Below are 22,084 nucleotides of genomic sequence, written 5' to 3' on the forward strand. Positions count from 1 at the left end.
ATGAACATTTTATATATGGAAATTACAAAATATATGTTAAAATTGGATTCCAAGGACTCGTTCTGAAAAACACTCCTGTTCCCAATCAAGGCCCTCCATAAGACTGGTATTCAGGCCTCCCTAAGGGCTGGTGATGGGAAAGTCAAAATGGCAAAAGCAAATGTGGGAGGTTACTGAGGGCTGTGACATGCGGAAAGCCAGAATAAAGTGCTAAGCTGTCAGCACAGGCATTCATTTTCTTTTCAGAAGACACCAAAAGTCTCAAGTACATGACTCTTTCACATCAAGTTCTGTGTTCACATTAAAGTTTCTTCCCAAACTGGCTCTTTTGTTTGCACACTATCTTTTCCTTGCCAAACAGCTCTCATGCTTTCCTCTGGAAAGGAAAAGAAATAATCAAATTTGAGGAATTTTCAAAAGTAGATTAAGACCTAGTACTCACAGTTTCTCTATCTCCTGTCTTGCCTTCTCTTTGTTTTATCTTTCTTAGCTCTCATAAATCACTGGTTAAAAAGTTATAGAATTGCTATCCTTTAATTTTCTTCCTACCATCCTACTGACAGTCTCATCACTAAAAGCTTTGAGGATCATTAGACTCTGCAGTATAAACAACTATTATGAAATTTGGGAAAATTAGAATCAATCTATCAATAAGATTCTTAAAGATGCTATCAAGAATTACAGGAAAAAGAGAGAATATATATATAACTTGGACAATACACAGCCGATATATTCGGGATCATGGGAAAATACTACCCTTTTGAAAGACGGTGAAAAATATGTTGCCCTGATTTTGGTGAGCCTTACCCTTTTGTCTATCAACTGGCAGAAAAAAAAATTATTAGAACTGGAAATAATGGGTATAAGTCTCCCAGGTCAACTTTGCTTCTCCATATCTCTGTAGTCATTTAGCCTCAGAGAAATTCAGAACCATTGAAATAATTCTTGAAGTCTCTCTCTCATTTCTGTTTGTTTGTGTGTGTGTGTGTGTGTGTGTGTGTGTGTGTGTGTGAGAGAAAGAGAGAGAGATGAGTGAGAGAGATCAATCAAAGCTGATTCATTGAATCTGCTGATGAAACTCGATGAGATTTGGCTAGAGGGATGGGAAAAGAAAATGAGTAATCAAGTAGAGAATCAAAGTATGGAATGATTATGGTAGATTCTCCCTCTAGGATTGAGGGAGGGAGTGAATTTACATTTCTGAGGGGTGGCATGGAGCTTAGAAGATTAAGACGGAAGGAAATGGCCATGATCTGGGCCTGGAATATTGACTTTCGTGTAATAATGGGATGCAGAATTAAAATGGGATGCAGAATTAAAATGAAGCCATCGTGCTTGGCTTAGGGCTGTTGAAGAAGTATCTTCAGGTTGCCCAACCACTTGTGAGAGTAATAGTGGGTCTGGCTGGAAGTGGGCACCTATATAGAGATGTATATTCTTCGAGAAGCAATTGACTTTTCTAGGGCTGAAAGGGGACCTCTGGGCACCAAGGGGAGTTATCCTGAGCAAAACCATGGAAACTTGGGGACAGAAGGAGGCAGCAGTTTGAATATATATAAAAGACCCATGATCCTATTTCAAGACAGAAGAATTTTGAAAATTAGTTGATAGAATAAATACTGTGCCATCAATCTGTTTCCTGCATGTACTCCTAAATTGGTAGCCCAGGGAAACACCTGTTCCATTCAAACTCTTTCTCTAGTAAACAATTCTACCAGTTGTGCAATGAAATAATTCTGTGAGCCTGGTACCTAGATCTGGAACTTCCAGTTGCTCTCTCTGTCAAAGGTCAACCCAATGTGTCTGTGTTTGAGATATTTTAGCCAAAGAATGTTAATGACATTTTCCGATATGCTGTGCTATTCTGCCATGCGTCCCTCCCCGGAAATTTGGGATTACTACAACACAGAGATTTCTTGAATGCCAAAAGACCATAAAGTGAGATAAATGACCAGCTTTTTAGGATCTCTGACCTAGTTTGGGATCCAAAAAAAAAAAACACTGGGGAAATGGGAAAAAATGTATGGCTTCTAAGCCCCAAAAGGAAAACTGCGAAGTCAACATTAATAAGCATTTGCATACCTACAAAATATAAAACACATTTATTAATTGTTCCCTTTGGCCTTATGATAATATCTTTGTACCTCAAAAAGATTTGTAGGTTAATAATACCCATATATACAAATTGATGGCCCAAAATTCACAAGGCACACATCAATATTTCAATATTTTATTGTAAAAATGAGTTTAGTGTGGAATATGAATGTACTTTAACATGTTTGGGGGGAATGTTGGCGGACGCTTCTAAAAGTAAAAGTGTTAGAAAATACAGAGGTTTTAAAGTTATCCTGTACTTTCCCCATTGTTAAAGGTTTTAAAGTTATCCTGTACTTTCCCCATTGTTAAAGGAAGTCACCAAGCTTGGAGAAAAATTACTCCTTGTTCATTAATCCGTTCCCTCTGGCTTGTTCCTTCTCATTTTCCAGCGTATCCACAAAGCTAAATACAACAAGAACAAGCAAGAAAGCAAAAACTTTCCATGGTTAAAATGAAATCAAATTATCCTAAACAGGTGAATTACAAAGTTAATATTTTGGAATAAATTGACCAATGAAGAATTTTCTTCTCTGTAGAATTGTCTGTCTACCTTCGATTAAAAAAATACTACATTGTCATTTCTAAAGATGCTGGCTGATGTAGCGTAACCGGCTAGAGACGGGAGACCTAGTGGCTGAGAGTAGAAATCAAGGTTAATCCTAGGGTTGCCACAGGCTTCCATGGGGCTAGTACCAAGTCAAAGGAAAGAAATGTTTTTTTTTTTTCGTTTTGCAAGAAGAAATTAAACATCATAGGTATGTCTTGCTCTTTTTGAACGGTATCCAGAAAAAACAGTCTCTGAAGTTTTAAGTAAACATGGAGATGAGATGGCTTATCAGCAATATCATCAAAATCATTCCGAGTATTGTACACATTTCTTCAAATACTTCATCTGCTCTAAACCATTTGGTGATTGACACATCTATCTGCCTGAATTCTAATTTACTTTAGTTATATCCAGGTGCCATCATTCAGTTTGATTGATTGATACGTTTTTAAAAGGTGCAACATGAGCGTTTACAGACATCAATAATAGCTTCAAATATGACTCAAAAACATATGAAAAGCTTTAAAGATATCTTAACCAGTTCCAGAAGCCCAAATAGTTAACATTCTGTTTTCCATTTTCCTTTTCACTGAATTGCCATCAATCAGCAACGCGACTATGTTAGGCAGCAGTATACTAGATACAAAACAACCAGAAGACACAAAATACCCTCAATTAAATTGTACGCATGATCTATTTTCAGCTTGAAAACTATCAGGTAATAATGAGATAACCAAAAGATCATCTGCATCTAGCATATTAAGTGCCTATCAAGTACTATATATTCCAACTTCTTAGCCATACAGTATAATGATGGGAAAGCTAACATTAAAACAAATTAAAAATCAGTTCTTAAAACTATTCCAAAAAATATTTAGAGTTTTGAAAGGTTTCTCTTTCTTCTATTATATCTTACTTTTCCCCACAGAATAGAAAAGGAGAATATTAGGGTTAGCTTGATTCTGTGCATAGCCTAATTTTTGTACTTGTTAATGATTCATAAAACAAAATTCTAGGCAATGGCCTCAAAGTTCCACTGACTTTCATCAATTACGCTAATGGAGAAATAAGAAAGGAATCTGGCAAAAAAAAAAAAAAAGAAAGAAAGAAAAAAAAAAGGAGCAAAGATAAATCCTTTGTTTTTATGCCCTGGAAAAATTTTTATATGCTATAGTATTTATTTCCTACATTTTAAAGGCTACTAGTTCAGAGATTTATGGGTTTTGCAAACTCCAAACAAAATAGTATGCCATCTATCAATTGATATTTCCACATTTCCACTGGCTCTTACAGTCATTCACCATGCAAGAGTTGTCAGTATTTTAATGTGACCATCCCAGTTTCCTTCATTACCTCTCCTGGGTTAGCTAAACATATGCATAACCACTGAGCTCTTACACCACTTGTAGAGAGGAAGTTAAATGAGGAAAAGTGAAGCATCACACTGTCACTATGCAGTCTTCGGATAAGTCCTAATTTCACCTATTCAAAGTTGAAAATTTCAACCACAACAACAAAGTCAGCACTGATAATGATTAAATGATGCCTGTCATTTTGTTCCACCCTTGAGAACTGCTTTCCACCCACTCCCACATGATGGATGTGCTTCTCATGGTGCACCGGATTTAGACGTTGCAAAGGATGTGGACAGTGAAATTTGTCAAGTCACCAGAGTCGGCAAAGCAACACTTGATCTGCCCTACAGAGAGTACTGGGTACCCAAACAAAAATGCCTGAATAACACAAGACCAAGGTTGCCTCCCAATGCCGCTAATATATCAAAGCAGGTGCATCTTCATCAAGCTACAATCACAACTGCTTAGCCAGAAAGGGATCCTAGAGCACTTGACCTAGAAACCAATTTATTGCCCCACAAATCAGAGGAATTTCTCTCAAAGGAAAACAGATTTCCATATCTTATCTTTTCTTTTCCATACAATTGAAACTTGATACATACTAGAAGTTGATGTTCTGAATTTTATTTCAGATATCGGAATACACATGGACTATATTTCTAGACCAATAAATCTACATGGAGAGATACACATTTTTAAAATGTGAACATGCTGTCTGCCAATATCGACTTGAAGAAAAAGTAAAAACAAAAACAAGCAAAATACAACTCATCTCGGTCCACCCCTCCTTTTGTTTTCCCCCTTTTTAGAATTACCTTTCAGTGCCCAAAATCTGAACTCTGAAAACCAATGGCCAGACCTGTAGGCTTTTTCAAGGCCCTGAAAACCCCCATTCACTAATAAACACTGCAGTTAAAGCACCCCACAGGAAACAAAGCTTTTTGCTATAAAATCCTTGCTAAATAAATGGGAGCAAAAGTAGCATCTCCTTGTGAAACTAGATAATTTTTAACACTGACAACAAAAAATCAATACTCAAAGTTGAATTTTATTTCAGATATTTTTGAACATCTTAAAGAAGAAACACACTGATGCCTATTTCTCTCTCTTTTAAAGTTGCTGATCCTTCCTACCTACCACTCTTTTCTTTAGGGACAAATAGCCTGAAGGTTTTCCCACAGTAGTTCCACAGATTAAAATAGCAGAAACCAGAGGAGAGAAACACTCATAATTTCAATACAGAAATGAGAAATTCACTTTTGCTTTTTGATTGCATGCTCCATGGGATGAATAGTTGATGTTTCCATTTGCATTGGTCTCAGACACATTCCATACCTATGTGTTTTCTAAGGAAATTACATTATACACTTCATATTTTTAAGCGGCGCAATGTATCTGTTTCATTTTTCAGAAAACATATTTTTTAAGCACATCCAACTAGTTCAACATTTTTCCCACTACTGCAGAAAATAGCAACACGTATCCTCAACACACGTATTACAACACATGAATACATTTTTGCTCTTGGGCTCCCTTCAGCTCCATCTGCACTCTTGCTGTGCAATAGCTATAGCATAAAAATGTCTATTCTCACATGCTTTTGATATTACACTATTTAATCACACACAGCTGTGGCTTGCGAGACTGTTACAAAACACAATTTTAATGTAGTACTCAGAGCCAATTTTGGATAAACATCAACCATTTACTCTGAATAAAAGTTCGACACTAAAACAAAGTTTGCTTTTAAAGGAAAAGACTGGTTTTCTTTGAGTTTGGCATGGGCGTAATTGTGACTGAGCCCTCACCCTGTCGAAAGACTGATAATGTCAAAAAGATTGTGTAAAATCGTATTAGTGCAAAAGCGAAGCTCTCCAGAATTCTGGAAGCCAGAAAGACCTGAAATGAACTTGCATCCTCCCTTCTCCTTCTTTATGTCCCTCCCCTCAAAGTGTCCCCTCCCCCCTCCTCAAACAGATTTTATTAATTCATGGAAATAATTTTGAGTTATAATTAAGTCTTTTTTTTTCCAAGTTGAAAGTAAAAGGCAGATGTTTTAGGAGTTATTTTAAAAGAAATACACATGACATTTCCTTTAAATGTAGAATTATTCTGAAGAAAGTACAAAGATTTTCTATATTTCTACTCTTTTTAAGGAGATACCAAACTTAGGGTTAATTACATTCTAGGAAAGACAGAAAACAATGTCTTGGAACTGGATTTATTACTGATGATAAAGATTTGGAGGAATAATGAAGAAAAAGAAACTAAAAAAGGAGGGGACCTCTTGTTTTTATTTTTCTCTTATTTGAAACCAATCAAAGTTCTATACATTCTAAAATGAGTCAAACAAGATTTATCACTGTTTCATGCTATCATGTTACTCCCCTGAAGCAAAAAAAAAGATTTTGAGTTGCACCGAAAATTGTATCACTGGAAGATTTTTCGAAAACCAGTTTTGTATGTTTTAGACTTTCAAAAGATAACAGAACTTGAGAGTTTTTCAAGGCTGTTTTAAAACAACTGGCAAGTTACCAACTCTGGCTATCAATACAAATCTGAGTCAGGAAGTACTAAGGAAATACTAAACTCATTCTCTCCCTCTACATGATTTTATACATTCTTATGTATAAGAAGTGTGGGAAGGGAGTTGTTTTGCTTTGATTTTGAAGGCTCTGTATATTTACATCTTTAAGAATATCCTTTGCCCCATTAGAGTCTTTCTCTTCCTTACCTGCTCCTCACTCCCTGTGTTTTCAAGTGTTTGCTCGTTCGATGGCACTATCGATTGGGCCCCAGTTAGGCTTTTAGAGATGGGGGTGGTCATCCAGGCTACAGATGGTTGGAAATTCAGCAATTCAGCCTGAGGTCATTGTGCAGTTGATGAATTACTCCTTGCACCTGACCCTGACTTCACACCAGGGCGGAACACAATCTGAGTGCCACCAGCTGGAGATACCCTGTCAGAGTCCCATCGTCCGAAATCTTTCCTTCAAGATCTTCTGGGGACCCAGATGGCCAAAGAAGGGAATGCAATAAACCAATGTAAGAACAATGTGATTAGAATCCATGCACTGGAGTGGTAGAAACAGACTACACTAGTAAGTGTAGTGGAAAAGGAAGAAAGGGCAAACTTGCTTTGCGTACCTGGGAAAGTTTTACAAGCTTTATGAAGATGACTAAATATCATATATGAGAGGAATAGCTATTTCTCAAGAGCAAAATGTCTCCTCAGTAGGCTGTGATCATGGTTTACCATTTTTAGCTCTGACAGTTTAACTAACTTGTTTTTCAAAGAAAACTCCCAAAGTTCCAGAAGTTCAGAATGAAATTTATCTTGGGTCTTCATAATGCAGCCACAACAAGTTGTCTTGAATGGCCCGTGGCAAGATTTTTGAAAAAGTTAGGATACAGACCAAACATCACTATGTATTTTCTCAGAAGGCCTAATGAACTATTATTGTCTCAGTTCCCTTTCTCTAAAATTTGCTAATTATACTGGGTGGCCTTCCAAGAGAAAGTTTTCTTTGCTAAAACTTTTTTTTTAATCCAGTTATGTCTCTTATTTAAATGTTGTGACATGTCACTAAGATTTCTTCATTACTCCATAATCAAACCAATGTTCCTTCATGAAATTGCTTTTTTGGCTTAAAGAAAAATGGCAATTTATAAGATGTGGGGTCTGGGAGCGTGAGAATGACATAAAAATATTGCTGCAGATCATATCCTCAAGTGAGACACTGGATTTTCATCTTACTTAACTTACATTGTTTTTCTAATCTTTCAAGCATTTGGAAAGTTATTCAAAGGTCAAGAAACAAAATTTCTTATTTCTAGTATTTATAAGTAGCAAAATTAAGAGACCTGTGCTAGTGTAATAGAAAATAATAGGAGCAAAGAAGGTAGTAAAGTACCATGGATTTCCCGAAAACTTTAATATACATTTGTGGGAATGACAAAGATTTCCTTTTATTTTAAAACAAAATTCCATTTTCATTTTGTTTTATATCAGAAAATAGCAGTTCTATCTAAAGTTACTCAAATTTAGGTATGAAGAATATTCAGTATTTTTGTATTTTCTGAAGGAGTGCAATAAACATTTTCAGCTTTTTTTAAGTCCCATGCAGATTTCACCCTCCACCCCACAAAGCAAAACAAAACAAAACACTAATGTATCATGGATTAGAGGGGAACAAAACACCTGAGTTTACAGAACATGATATTCCGAGAACTTAATTTGTCTTTTCAATCAGAATTCTGCTTTTATCAATTATAAGAATTCTTTATAGATCAGCATCACATTAAATCTCTATGGTTTTAAAAATGGATTGTAACTGCAACCCAAGGCTAAAAGAGCAATGGGTTTTATGAATTCCACCCAAGCTTACCAATAAATTTAAGCAACATGTATTTCTTTCAAAATTATGGTAAATTATCATTGAGACCTAAATGTAGAAGGGAGCAAAAGTGATACTGAAATAACCTAGTTGTTTTTGTATTATGCTGGGGCATAACAGTACTTCAATACACATAGTATTAACCCTATCCACGTTTTAAAATATGATTGCTTATTACTCCATCCTCCTTTTCCTTCCGTATCCAAGTTTCAAATCAGGGCACATTTTCATATCTTCAGCTTCCAGGTACCTTATTAATATCTGTCATTTCTGAGCCAGCATCACAGTATTTGACAACTTCACAGCACTGTTGAAATTTTACAAAATAATAATCCATACAAACTACCACAATGAACAAAGTGGCTGATTTTATATTCTCTACCACCCTGATATCTGATTACCTGAATATTAGCTTTGGACACTAATGGGTCTAACATCTTTAAAAATATTCCAGAAGTTGATGGCTTTGGCTAGCTTGAAAGTAACAAGATCCAGATGTCCCTGTCTACACAACACTAAACTATATAGGACTCTAAAACAGATAAAAAATCTCCCTCTGTAATTTTCAAGCTCTCCTCTTTTCCCTTCACCACTCTGTCTCTTTTGCCCCATAAACACACACACACACACACACACACACACACACACACACACTTTCCAATGGTATAGCAAATCCTGTACCACTTATTTTAAATATAAATAAATATTATATATTTAATATGCACAGCATTCATTATTTCATGCTAATGATAGTTAAAAGAAATTGCAGTAAAAAAAAAAAAAAACACTTATTTCATTCATTTTGAGCTAAAGTTTCTTTTCTGAAAACAAGCCATAGTAAAAAACAAGGACCAAAATGAAAGTGCGATTTTTTTTTTAAACATTTGGAAAAATTTAACCAAATGAGTAAAAGGGATGGAATGTCCGATATTTTCATCCAACCCTTGAGGTTATTGTTTTCCTTTCTTTTGGGGGATGAGAAATGACTATAAATCTCCCCCCTTTTAACTTGTCCTTGCTTTGCCATTTCCTTGAGGATTGGCAGGCAGCATTTTCTACCCAATCCCCCAAAGAGTTAAAACTCAAGGCACTAGAGCAAGAGGGCTGGTCTATTTAAGCAGTGGCAGCACAAACTAAATGCTCACAAAGGCAAAAAGCAATGTGAGTCGACCTTGGAGGGGCAGGGTGGATCACAGAGGAATTGAAAACGAAAACAAAACAAAACAAGCTTTAATATAATACTGAAAGTCTGCTGCCTTGTCTGGTTTACAAATAGGCATTGTTTGATGAGACAGAATAAATGAGAGATAACTACAGCATGAATTACCAAGCCCTAATCATATCCACGAGTCCTGGTGACAGCAGGATCACTCAGGCATGCCTTGTTCACCCTCGGCGTATTTATTTATTAAGAAGACGGGGGAGTCTGGCTAATGCAATACAAAAATAATACCTTCTGTAAAGAAATACAATCCATGCAGTTGAGGTGGTAACTCTACCAACATTTTCCCCCCAATAAAGTCCAATTTAATTGACAAATTAGAGCTGTGATTTCACACCTGAGAGTCTTTCATGTCTTAACTGCAGGATAAAGTTCAGGGTTGGCACTGCCCACTGCTTAGTTATGTGGGCTTGCCTCTGGGCCCCTAATGATCATTTGAGCACAGACACATAAAGCCGAAAGTATTTAACCAATTCAAGTCCAATTATCAGCTTTTCAAGACCCAGGCCTCCCGATGGCAGCTAACACAGAAAAACAGAACTTTTAAAAGTAAAGAATATCTGTTAGAAGCCCCTACATTCTCAGTCTCTACCACCACAATCGTCCGAAAGAAAAAAAATAAAATAGGTAAGACAAATACAAGACCAAAAATATACCCCCAACAAACTCTACGAGACATTGGTAAGCTGCCCCGACCCTTCCCACACCCTTCTTGCATTCAATACTTAGTGATTAAAAGTTTGAATCGCCCTCACCCTGGCATGTCCGATCCAGTGGGGAAAAAAAAAAAACCTTTTAGAGCCACAAACAAAGGACGGCTCACCGGAATAGCCCCTGAAATTGTATTCTTGTGCCTGATAATCACCGCCGTGCTCTTCTCTCTAACAACCCTGCCTGTCCGGCAAAGGACTTTACAGATCTCAGGAACATTTATTCTGCCAAATAACAACAAAGGAACTCAAGTGAAACTATTATCTCTCCTTAAAGCGAAAGCCCACAATTCGAGGCTCGCAGCTTTTCTTCTTAGAGCCTCCTCTGCCTCATTAGCTCCACTGGTATGTTACTAATCTCAAAGAAGCAAGGACAGATGACTGGGGTGGGGGGGTTAGGGGCGGCATGGTTAAAGAATAATCCACATGACTGTCTGTTTCCCTTCCCAAGTGCAGAGCGATACCAAATGATTGCCAGACTGTGGGTCGAGCCATACCTTGGTTTGGAGATAATGAGGATAGTAGTAAGTGTACTGGGGGTACATTTGTGGCTGATCCAGGCGTTTGCCCATGTAGCTGGAATCTTTATCTCCGAGGCAGGGAACTGGATGACAGGGTATAGTGCCCCAGGCCGAGCTTCGTCTTAAGCCACTATTCCTGACAGTCCCGACGACTGATGAGGCTTCCGAGACTCCTCGTCTTCCACCACTCGCTAGTTCCAACACAGCAAGAATTTAAAAAAGAAACACACCAAAAAAGGAGAAACAGGGAAAAAAAAAAAAGAGGGTGTGTGTGTGTGTGTGTGTGTATGTGTGGGTGGGTGTGATAGAAAACAAACAACAACAACAAAAAACCCACACACACAGACTCCCCAAATCTTGCCTGGCTTCCCCCAGCTGCCGGGGTCCCCTTGGAATGAGGCAGTTTGTTCTCTAACCAAGCTTTCTGTAGTGATGTCAATTGCCAGCGTTTGTAATGGGGGGGGAAAAAAAATCCAAGTCCTTTTAGCACAACTCCGAATCCTTGCAGATCAGCTTCCTGTCTCCTGTTTCTCTTTCCCCACCTTAAAGAAAAAGAAAAAAAAAAGAAGAAAAGAAAGGGAAAAAAAGAAAGGTAAGGAATAAAAGAAAGAAAAAGAAAGGGGAAAAGGAAAAAAAAAAAAGGGTGGGAAAAAAAAAAAAAAAACCTCGCACAGCTTAGTTGCTGCTGTCTCCCTCCCAGAGTGACATGGTGTTCGGGGCTCGTCCTGTCCTTTCATTCACTTCCCCTCCTTCCAGCCGGTGGGTGGAACCGAGAGAGCCTCTCCAGGGAGCGGCGAACGCAGTCCAGAAGGCTGCAGTATTTCCTCCAAGAAAAAAAAAAAAAAAAGGCTGCTTCAACCCCTGCTGCAAGCAAAGTTCCAATTCCCTCTGCTGGCTATCTCGAATAGCAAAGCGATTTTTGCAGCAACGCTGCTGACACTGGAACTGAACCTGGGTAACTCGAATGCGGGCAGTGGATTATTTCTTATCCTTCTCTCCATCTACCCCACACAAAAATCTGCCTTCTTTTCTTTTCTTGCCAAGTTCCAAGGTTAGCCACACTGCTAAACAAAACACAAAATACCACAGCGGTGAAGAGAGAAAGAAAAGGAAGGAGAAGAAAGAAAAAAAAAAAAAAAAAGGGGAGAGGGACTAACCTTGCAGGTTAAAATGGAAAAAGATTGTCCCCAGTGCTTTCAGAACCTGTTAACATGAATCCAAGATCTGGTTTAGAAACTAACCTTTTACTACTTGGAGGATGCTAAGTATTGAAGATATGTGAGAGTCCACTCCAGGACCATTAACAAGTACAGTATCATATTCCAACGAGCAACTTAACACATCAGAAATAATCATTCTTATCATTACATATATTTTATAACAAATCCGAGGAGGTGATCTCTTCATTTGATCAGCTTTCTATAAATAAAATCACTAAGTTTCTCCCATTGTAAAATCTCCTTTTGATTTTTTGATTCACGGATGCTTTAATCATTTTATGGATATCATCTCAAAAGAAAAAAAAGAGAGAGATAATTACTTGGCAGAATTTTTTTTCCCCACCAATAAAAGGGAATATTCTGACATGTCTATCAGCTGCAGCATTATAATACAAATTGTTTCAGAGAAAATATATTTCCTTAAAGGGTCTCTTTTCAAGGCGGGCAAGGCTAAAATTAGATGTGCCAGCTGTGTTTTGCTGTGAGTGCTCACGCATGCCCAAAGCGTGGGCAAACCAATATTGAGCTCCTCTCTATTTTGTCAAGTCTGCTCTGTTCTCCCAAGCAGCGAGTCATTTTTTTTCGGATAAAGGGTTCCTGGTACAAGTCCAGGTTCCCAGTCAATAAGAAAAGACAATCTGGGTCCAGTGCATACATGGTGTCCATTCAAATACATGCCCCACACCCCTGAGGCAGCCAGCTTGGGGAACTGGTTTCTGGAAGCTGTGTGAGTGCTTGTGTTCTCCCTGAGAAACTTAAGGGTGGTGGGCAAACAGTTTTATGTTTACTTCTGACAAGACTAGCAATCAGAAGGAAGGAAGGAGGGAGGGTGGGAGGATAGAAATTGGGAGCCCTGACAACACGGGATTGGGAAAATTAAATCAACCCCTCTGAGATTTGAACTGTGTTATGTCATTCTGCGCCTCAGTCACCTCAACTGTAAAATGGGAAATACTGCCGATTTACCTGGCTGAAGGAGAGAAACTTAATCGGTTACGAAAAACTCATTGATAAAAAAGTCCTTCAGTGGCATTACGTGACTCAGACAATAAAGTCCCAAGGCTTTGGAGTCATTTTCCAGACACTGGGTGGAGCTGGCCTCTCCTTACTTCTTCAGTCTCACACTCTGCCCCTCCTATTCCACACTCAAACCACTCTGAACAGCTTTCAGGACCTGGAATGGGCTTCCCTGGGCCTTCCGCTGTTCCCTCTGATGGGATGGCCAACCCAACTCCCCTCTGCCTCTCTTGTGCCTCAGTCTGTCCTTCAGGTCTCAGCCTGGCTGTCACCTCTTTGGAGCAGCTTTCCCTGAACCCTTCCCCAATTCTTCCTATTTTTATTCTAATAGAATGCTTATCGCACTGCCCCTTTGGGTTTATTGCTTGTTTCTTTATGATGCTCTAGAGCAAGAGGCCACATCACCCTCTCTCATCTTCATATTTCCCCAAACTAGCACATAGTCTGGCAGAAAATGGTGCTCAGTAAATGCTTAAAGAATGAAAAAATCTTAAACATGATAATCATTCTAATCTGACTCAAACCCTTCTTTCAGTACATTTAGTGCTTGTGACAGATCAGGTGCTGTTCTGGGGGCAGGGTGTATACTGATAAACAGGATAGAACAAGACCCTTTCTTCATGGAGTGTATAATATGGTGGGGGATTAAAAAAAAGGGAGTAAACAAGTAAATGTACAATGTAACGTTAGGTAATATTTAGTGCTATATAAGGAATATAAAACAGCATAAAGAGAAACAGAGTCATAGGGCATCTACTTTAAATAGGAAAGGAGTCAGGAAATGTTCTCCAGGGAAGAACTCTAGATATAAAGAAAGGGCATGAACCATGCATTCAGTGACCTAGGCTGCCTCCATTCCAATTCTGCCTCAATGTCCTCAGCCATCAAATGTCACTACCCACATCATGCAGCTTTGCAGTTATTATGCAGATTAACCGACAGGAGAAACATCTGGAATTCCAGGTAGCATGTCGGATCTTCTTAAATAAATGTCAGGCTTCGTCTGGGGGAAGAACATCCCAGGTAGAGGGAACAGCCAGGACAAAAACTCCTGCATGGGGAATGTGTGTTCAGAATCTGCAAGAAATGGCAAGGAAACAGGAACAAGTGACGGATTGGCAGAAACCATAAAATGAGACTGGACAGATGTCCTGGGGCCAGATCATCTACACCTCTGTGAGGACTCTGTAGAAAGTTAAATCGGTGATAGAAAGGACTCTATCCAAAGATTCTAACTTTAGATCTACTCATCTTCAACTGCAGAATGCTGTCATCCTAAATGACCTATTGAGGTCGCTCTAAATTCTAAGACATATCAGATCAGAATCCCAGATTGCATCTGCCAATTCTGCCACTAGGGGCAAAGGACGTCACTATTTTTGCCTTATCAACTGGGTTGGAAGTTCCTTGAAGGAAAAGGAAAACTGTACTATTTACAAATGAAAACCAAATAAATAATCCATCAGCTTAAACTTTAGCCCCCTTTTATGTAAGGTTCCCATCATGTGTTGATGCCATCAGCAATCTCTACACTTTGCAAACTGCTATTCTATTTTATTGGATTATTGTTGTATTCTGGGCATCAATTATCATTAGTCCATGAGCACTCACTGCACATTTAAAGGATTCCTTAAGAGGGTTTTCTTTCAAAGAAGGTCTACCACTTGGGAAAACTGTAAATCTGTGTTATTATTTATTTAATATTTTTCCCTCAAAAATTCTAGTAGCCAAGGCAATTCAGGAAGCAAGACACTCATGTCAGAAATAATCTTTATATCATTTCTTGCTCTGTTGGAGCCATAACACTTTCCACTTAAATGATCAAGTTAAGGTAGGAGGTAACTGGTTTAAAGTATTCTCTAAATCAGAAACCAGCTGTGTCCCATTTGTCAGCAAATCAACAAATTTTGTACAAATCCAAGAGAAGCAAAGTGCATCAAAGGGTATGTACTCTTACATATTCACATGATTCTCAGCCCAGACAGGAGAGATTGTCCAGTTTAACATATGTTCTGGTCTTTCAGCATCGAGTCAGGCAATGCCTCAGACACAGCATGGCGGGGGGCAGATTGGGGGGGTGAGAGTGATAGAGCTGAAATGAGGAGGAAACTGGGTAGAGATTGAGACTTTTTTTGTTTGTCCTTGAACTAACCACTCAAAGAGCTGGGTCCTCTCGTTGGGTAATTTAATTTTTTAAATTATAAAAATTAAGTTGAAAGCAACACAGCCCCCAAAACTATAGATCTTTAAAGAAAAAATGTAACTCTGCTACCTTTGAAAGCAAATACAATATTCCATTCTCAAGAGGGACAGTCATGACCTTGAATAAAATTCAAATCAAGCAGGCAAACAACCTGGCGTTTCCTGCCCTCTTAATTCAAATTTGCGTAAAACTTTCCAACAGAGAACTTTGTCAGAAGGGTATTAATCATAATAATTGTCTGTAAAAAAATATGACGAGATGGTACAGGGCAGATATCTGTAATGCTACAAGTTTCTTTTCTCCTTACTGAATACTTACCAGTGGTTTAGGAAAACACCTGAGACAAATTAGGAAAAAGAGACAACCAGTGTTTCCAGCATGTGTGGTCCAAATTTAAATCACAACTGAATACTATATTAATCACAACTGAATATTAAATTATAATGTAATATAGTCCCAGACAGTCTAGAAGAAAAGCAAAAATAATTAAAACCATCAACTCTATCAATGGCAGCAAAGTTTTATTGAGCACCTACTGCATGCCACGATAATTGAGGATACCGTTATAAATACTGTTGCCCTTGTCCTCACATAGACTTAAAATCTCAGTATTTTCCAAGCTTTAGCCACCCATGAATGACCGTCATGATTTTTCCCCGAATCTGAGTACCAATTCTAATATAGTTTTTATGCAGCTTTCTTTAAATTGACTCATACTTTTTCCTGAAATATATTCTAACATAACTCTAGGCAATAATATATATGCAAGCTCATGTTCATTTTGCTTCTATTATCTTTGTAAAACAAAACAAAACGCACACCCTCTAGCCTCTACCCACTCGGTTTAGCAATACGCACACTTCCCCACTCCACTGAAACGCATGGCCACGTGACTTCCTACGGCCAATACAAAAACATGAAGCAGAAGTGGCCTGTAAAAGCTTTCAACTGCTGAAGCTTGTTTCTCCAGCCACATCTTCTCTGATGGAAGCATGTGCTGACATGGAAGAGCCATAAGAAAGAAGGATCTTGGAAGCGAGGGCAACTGCCTCCAATAGTCACCGGGACCAGACGTTGTCGTGTCATGAATAGGAAATAAATCTTTTTTTATATCAAGCTGTTGAGATGTGGTGATTGTTACCACAGCACAATCTAGCCTATCCTGACTAATACAACACTACTTATAGTTTGAACATCCATCGGTTGTTGTTCTTTTTTGTTTGTTTTGTTTATAATGTATCTGAGCTCCACAAAGGCAGGGAATTTATCTATCATGATCAAAGCTATATCCCCAGTACCTAGAACAGTCCTTGGGATTTAATATACACTAAATAAATGTTTGTTAAATGGGTAAAATAAAGTCAACTCATTGATCTAGTGGTGGTTAATGCACCACACTTTGTGAAATAACAGAAGGAAGAATGAGAAATAAACAAAAAGTTAAAAATACTAAGTTATAAGGGAGGAGAATGGCTGAAGTACTGAGTGTTCAAAGGAGGAAAAGTTTTTCTACATTGACTATTGGGGTGAGTGCTAGGCTGTGGGATTGGCCATGAAGAAAAAAAGAAGATAGAGGAGGAAATGAACTGAAATATAAATGGCCTACTATACATACAAAACACCATATAAAACTTACTGTTTCCTCACTTCAAACTCATAAGCGCCTGGGAAGTGAGCATAATTTTTCACATTACACTTGAGAAAACTGAGATAGAAAGGGTTTAGGGTCCCTATTCAGGTTTTCCTTTAGTTACAATATGGTAGAGGAATATTTCTGACTCAGATATGCCTAAGACCCAGACCCAGGCTTCTTTCTCACCATCATTTGACAGTGGTCTTTTCATTTCGGCATGGGCAGGCTCTGGGAATCGAACTCAGGTCTCTGGCATGGCAGGCAAGAATTTTATCATTGAGCCACTATTGCACCACCCTTGATAGTGCTCTTAAATGCTCTAATTCAACATTGGATGAGGCAATCTGTTGTATTGAACTGAAAAAATCACACCAGATATAAAAATCCTAAATAAGTCAGTTGTGCCTTTATAGAGACAGATGGTATTGAACAGAGAGAAAACTAGAAGGAAGGAGCATGACCTTCTATCATATAGCCTAAACTCTATTTGGATGACAGCTTAATGAAATAAAAGGAAATATGGCAGCTCTGAATTCCAGTGAGATTCCTAATAAATGCCCTATTTTTTTTTTTTTTTGCACAGGCAGACACCGGGAACTGAATTCAGATCTATGGTATGGCACATGAGAATTCTGCCACTGAGCCACCATTGTACAACCCCAGCGTCTATATTTTTAAATCCAGCTTAACAAAATGTATAGCATAAAAAAGTCTTCATCCTTTATACCCAGTGATTTCATTTCTAGGAATCTTAAGCAGATAATCAGATTATCATCTTAAGTGTAAGTAATTGGAGAAACCTAACTGCCCAACGCTAGCAAGTTGGTTAAATGAATCACAGCATGGAATATAATTCAACCATTAAAATAATACTTAGAAAACATTTTAACAATATGAGAAATGTTTAAGCTGAATAGCTCATGGAAAAAATCAGAATGTAATATTGCATATGTAGTAGGTCTTCAGCTAAAGACAGAATAGTAGAAGAACTATCAATAGTGATATTTGTCCTGTATAATGAGTTATTGGTGATTTTTTTTTATATAATTTCAACATTTTCCAATTTGTCTTAAAATGAGTATGCATGACATATTTAAAATAAACATTTTTAAATAAATTTAAAACAATTTAGAAAAACAATTGAAAAACATTTTGAAAGAAAAATTTAGATAAGTGTATCCCTAAGTATAGCTTTCCAAGAGGAAATTTTAAAAAGCCCAGAGGTAACAATATCAAAACAAATTATTTGATAATTTTAAATAGCCATTTTCTCCCTACCTGAATCAAGCATTAATGTAAGAAAATTTTGTCTTTCTTTAAAGTCTGGAAGCATTAATTTTACATCAAAATAATTCCAAAACTTTCATCTATATCCTAAAGACAAATCTTCATTTAATGACAGAATAATGGTTACCAGTGGCAAAGGATGTCTTTTAAAAGGATTAGAACAAAGCTGCAGGGCAGTGCAATGGTGGCTCAGTGGCAGAATTCTTTGCCTGCCATGCCTGAGACCCAGGTTCCATTCCCATAAGCCTACCCATGCAAAAACAAAACAACAACAACGACAAAAAGCTGAAACAAATCTGCATAATTATCCAAGGCTTTTTTTTTTTACATCAACTAATTCTGCCTTCATACTTTTAAGTTCCTTGCTATTTTTTTTTTTTTAATATTGACATCTTTGACAGCTTGTTTACAATGTCTTATAGGAAGAGGGATTTTTTTTTTTGCAGTCTATAATTACACCTCCCTGTTATTATATCTCCATACAAAGAATTCCACTTTTGGGTAGCCAACTGAGCCAATTTGGTGCCCATGCAGCTGTTACAGCCCAGTGGTCTCCCTCTCAAGTACGCCTTCTGCCGTGACTTGTGCCATCAAAGGACCAGGGCGCTGGAAAACACCAAACTAGAAGCCTCAAAGTAGGGAGGAATAAGCAGTACATTTGTCACATGAGAAGCATATATATTTTAAAAGGAATATTTTCATTTTTTATTGACCTTCCTACTTCCAGCTGCCAATAGCTTAGTTGGGTCGATAAGGCAAGATTTGATTTGGCTATATTGATACTTTGCCTTAGAAAACAATCTAGAGTTGCAGAAGTCTAGGTTGAAAAGCATCTAATTAGAATTGTCAGAAAATATACAAAATTTGAGCTAAATTTGAATTTCAGGCAATGAATAAATCTTTATTATAAGTATGTTTCAGATGATATATATTAGAATTTTATTTGTTTGTAGGAAATTCAAATTTTGCAGGCATTCTATATTTTTATTTGCTAAATCTGGCAATACTACTGCTAACTGATGCACTGAGACAGTTTGTAGTCCATTTAGGGGACACAGAAAATTTGCCAAATGTAATGATATCCGGCAATGGTTAATATTTCCAGTCTTCTTAACAGTCAAACTGAGTAAAGAAAAGTGTCCCCAAATTAAGTCCCCCTTAACAGACAAACCACAGTAATATCTCCAGTATAAATCCATGTCATTCTATGAACTCCATTTTTGTTATAGTTTTAAATTGGTACTCTTTTTTTTTAGCATGATTGAAATTTTAATTTTTTTCTTAAAATGCTACTCAACATCTATCTGTTAGCTGCCCAAAGCCCATCCCTGAAATCAGAAAAGTCCAGTTTAGAAGAATCAGGCAAATGGGCAAAACACAAGAGAGAAGGTGATAAAAAAAATAATCGAGGGCAGTGCTACTCATAATGTGGTTCACACACAGAGCTGTGACCAATGAATACAGGGATTGAAATAAGTACCTAGCAACCTAAAACAAACCTATGATTTGCATAGAATTATTTGTCCCCCGTCTCTACACAATAAAGTTTAGGCTTGTACTTTGAAAGTCTGCCAGTAATTTTACTAGTCATTTTGCTAGCTGTTTTTATTGTATTTTACTAAAATTTCAGTTGGGAGCAATCAGGAAAAAAATAACAGTGTTCTCTTAATTTTTATAATTCTTTGTTTTGACCAGGGACACTTTGAAAAGTGCTGAACATAAAATTTACTTATAATCCTTCATTTCCATTTGCATACTTCTAGTGGTGGAAAAGTTGTATTGATCTGTTTTCTGATTGCAAAACAAAGAGTAAGTGAATCTACATGAACTATGAAGGAAAACTGTAATTCCTTCAAATGTATTCTTCTTGCTTTCCTACCTCACTCTCTTTTCTTTGTCTATTCCTTATCCTCAAACGCATGCCACCTTCCTGAACCCAAGGAAGAGACCCATGAATACCAAACCCAAAGTCAGAAGATGAGCGGGGCTGGCCCTGGGCAATTAGAATTCCCACTTGAGCCTCAGTTACCTCGCATGTGAAATACAAGTTGCCATTAGGCCACTTAAGTTCCCTTTCCAACTCCGATACTCCACGAGGCTAGGATGCACTTGTTGCTGAACTGAGATGAGCCTGACCTCTTTTTGGCTACAGGGGAAAATTGACAGCTCCCCGAGAGTTGACTGTGAGGTTTGCTTCAACATCAAGAGGTTGACACAGTTGGGACGGGGCTTTGTGTGACTCCCAGCCATTCCCAGCAGCTGCATGCTGGGAGGCCAGACTCCAAAACTAGCCCCACAAATTATGATTCGCCTTCTAGGGATGACATCTCTGTGAACAGCAGTAAATCAGGGCCATACAGACAGCCTGACACTTTTGTCTGTGCCTCGAAAACACTTCAGTCGCTGCCAGTCTAGATGCACTACCTCAAGTTTCAGTTTTCTGAATGTTTACACTTATTATACAGTCAGGGAACATAATTATCCATTTTTCTTTAAAGAAGTTTACGACTGAGGGTAATAGGGGGAACATAAATGCACTGACTGTTAACTGAGACTCGTAAATGCTAAGAACACAGACAAATAATTGTCACTTGGAGATTTGTTCTTGTAGGGCAGAATCTTCGTGTTTAGCAGTTTAGCTACTAAGTTTACCCACCTTGAGGAGAATTATTTACTAAGAAATAAAACATACCACCTATTTCACTCCCTGCTCCTACAACTTTTATCCTTTCAGGAAACCAGTTTTCACATAAAATGGGCAGAAGGTAGCTTGTTATATAGGGCTAATAAAACTGAGAGGTAATTAGTACAATCTAAAACTCTACATAGTGATGCCAATTTTTTAACATTTGCAGAGCCCTGGATGGATGTTAATATGGTCTCTGCATTTCTCTGTGAGAGGAAAACTTTGTTACTCACGAATTATCAAGAGAGAAACAAAAAGCAGGGGTTAAGAAATCTGCCCAATCAAATTAGAATAAAGCAGCAAGCTTCAAGTTAGAATTCAGCAAATAAAATCAAATGCTTACACATCTTAAGACTTAAAAACAACGTCTCTTTAAAGCTAGAATGGGGCTTTAGACTGGGCTGTCATGGGAGTTTTGTACAGTTTTGTTTTTTACTGGGAGGGTTTGGCACTCTGTAGTTGAGAAATCAGCGTGAAGCCCCTGGGACCCTGATTTTTCTCCTAAATTGCCATAGTAAGAGGTAAATGGTGACTAAAGATATTAGGTGTGTGTTGGGGGGTGAGCAGATTAGAAGTATCATACAGTAATCCAACATGAAGGTGTCTTCTTTCCTCCCACATGGTAGCTGCATTAAATTTGATACTTATTTGTTTCCCCCTTCAGAGGTGGCCATGCCCTCAGAGAGCCAAGATGCTTTGCACACAAGGAGAGTTAAAAGTGAACCACCCCAACGAAGGATTCTCTTTTTGATGCCTCAGAGGCTCTCCTCTTTTTCTTCCTCTCTACATCCCACTGGAAGGAGAAGTGAGAGCTTTTCAGGATTTCCTAGGTAGAGCAGACATTCCTTTTCAGGCAGGGAACAAGGAAGACAGTGTGGTACCTTCTGTTGGGGAGAGGCTAATGGAACATCAAGAAAACCACATCTCCAAAAAGCAACTGCTGGAAAGGAGGCCTCTGTCCCCAAGATGCCTCTCCATTATTTCTTTGTTAGGCTGGAAATGCTGAGTTCCCAGTCCATACACAGGCTATATTGTTGAAAGGAACATAGGGAAGTGAGTCTATTTGCTTAGTGTGATGGACAACTCTAAAGCAAGACCTGGTGTGAGACGAATTCTTCTTCCCACTTTCTGATTAGGGTGTATGGGAAATTTGTGCCAATGCTCAGGTTTCTATTGGTATGGAAACTGA

General features: G+C 38.0%; 1 protein-coding gene across 13 annotated transcripts in view; it reads right to left on the reverse strand.

The window, feature by feature from the left end:
• Positions 1 to 11,683, reverse strand: part of RBMS3 (RNA binding motif single stranded interacting protein 3) — a 705,592-nt gene extending 693,909 nt beyond the window's left edge. For 5 of the 13 annotated variants that reach the window (XM_077129934.1, XM_077129940.1, XM_077129935.1 and 2 more), the window contains exon 1: positions 10,826 to 11,683. In XM_077129934.1, coding sequence (XP_076986049.1) covers positions 10,826 to 10,900 — 75 coding nt within the window. In that variant the 5' untranslated portion in view covers positions 10,901 to 11,683. Of the gene's footprint in view, positions 1 to 10,373; positions 10,739 to 10,825 lie in introns of those variants that run through there. The other 8 variants (XM_077129938.1, XM_077129936.1, XM_077129931.1 and 5 more) reach the window with 4 other exon arrangements.
• Between the last annotated feature and the right edge of the window lie 10,401 nt (positions 11,684 to 22,084).

Source organism: Tamandua tetradactyla, chromosome 15 (genome assembly GCF_023851605.1).
Source record: "Tamandua tetradactyla isolate mTamTet1 chromosome 15, mTamTet1.pri, whole genome shotgun sequence".
Lineage (NCBI taxonomy): Eukaryota > Metazoa > Chordata > Mammalia > Pilosa > Myrmecophagidae > Tamandua > Tamandua tetradactyla.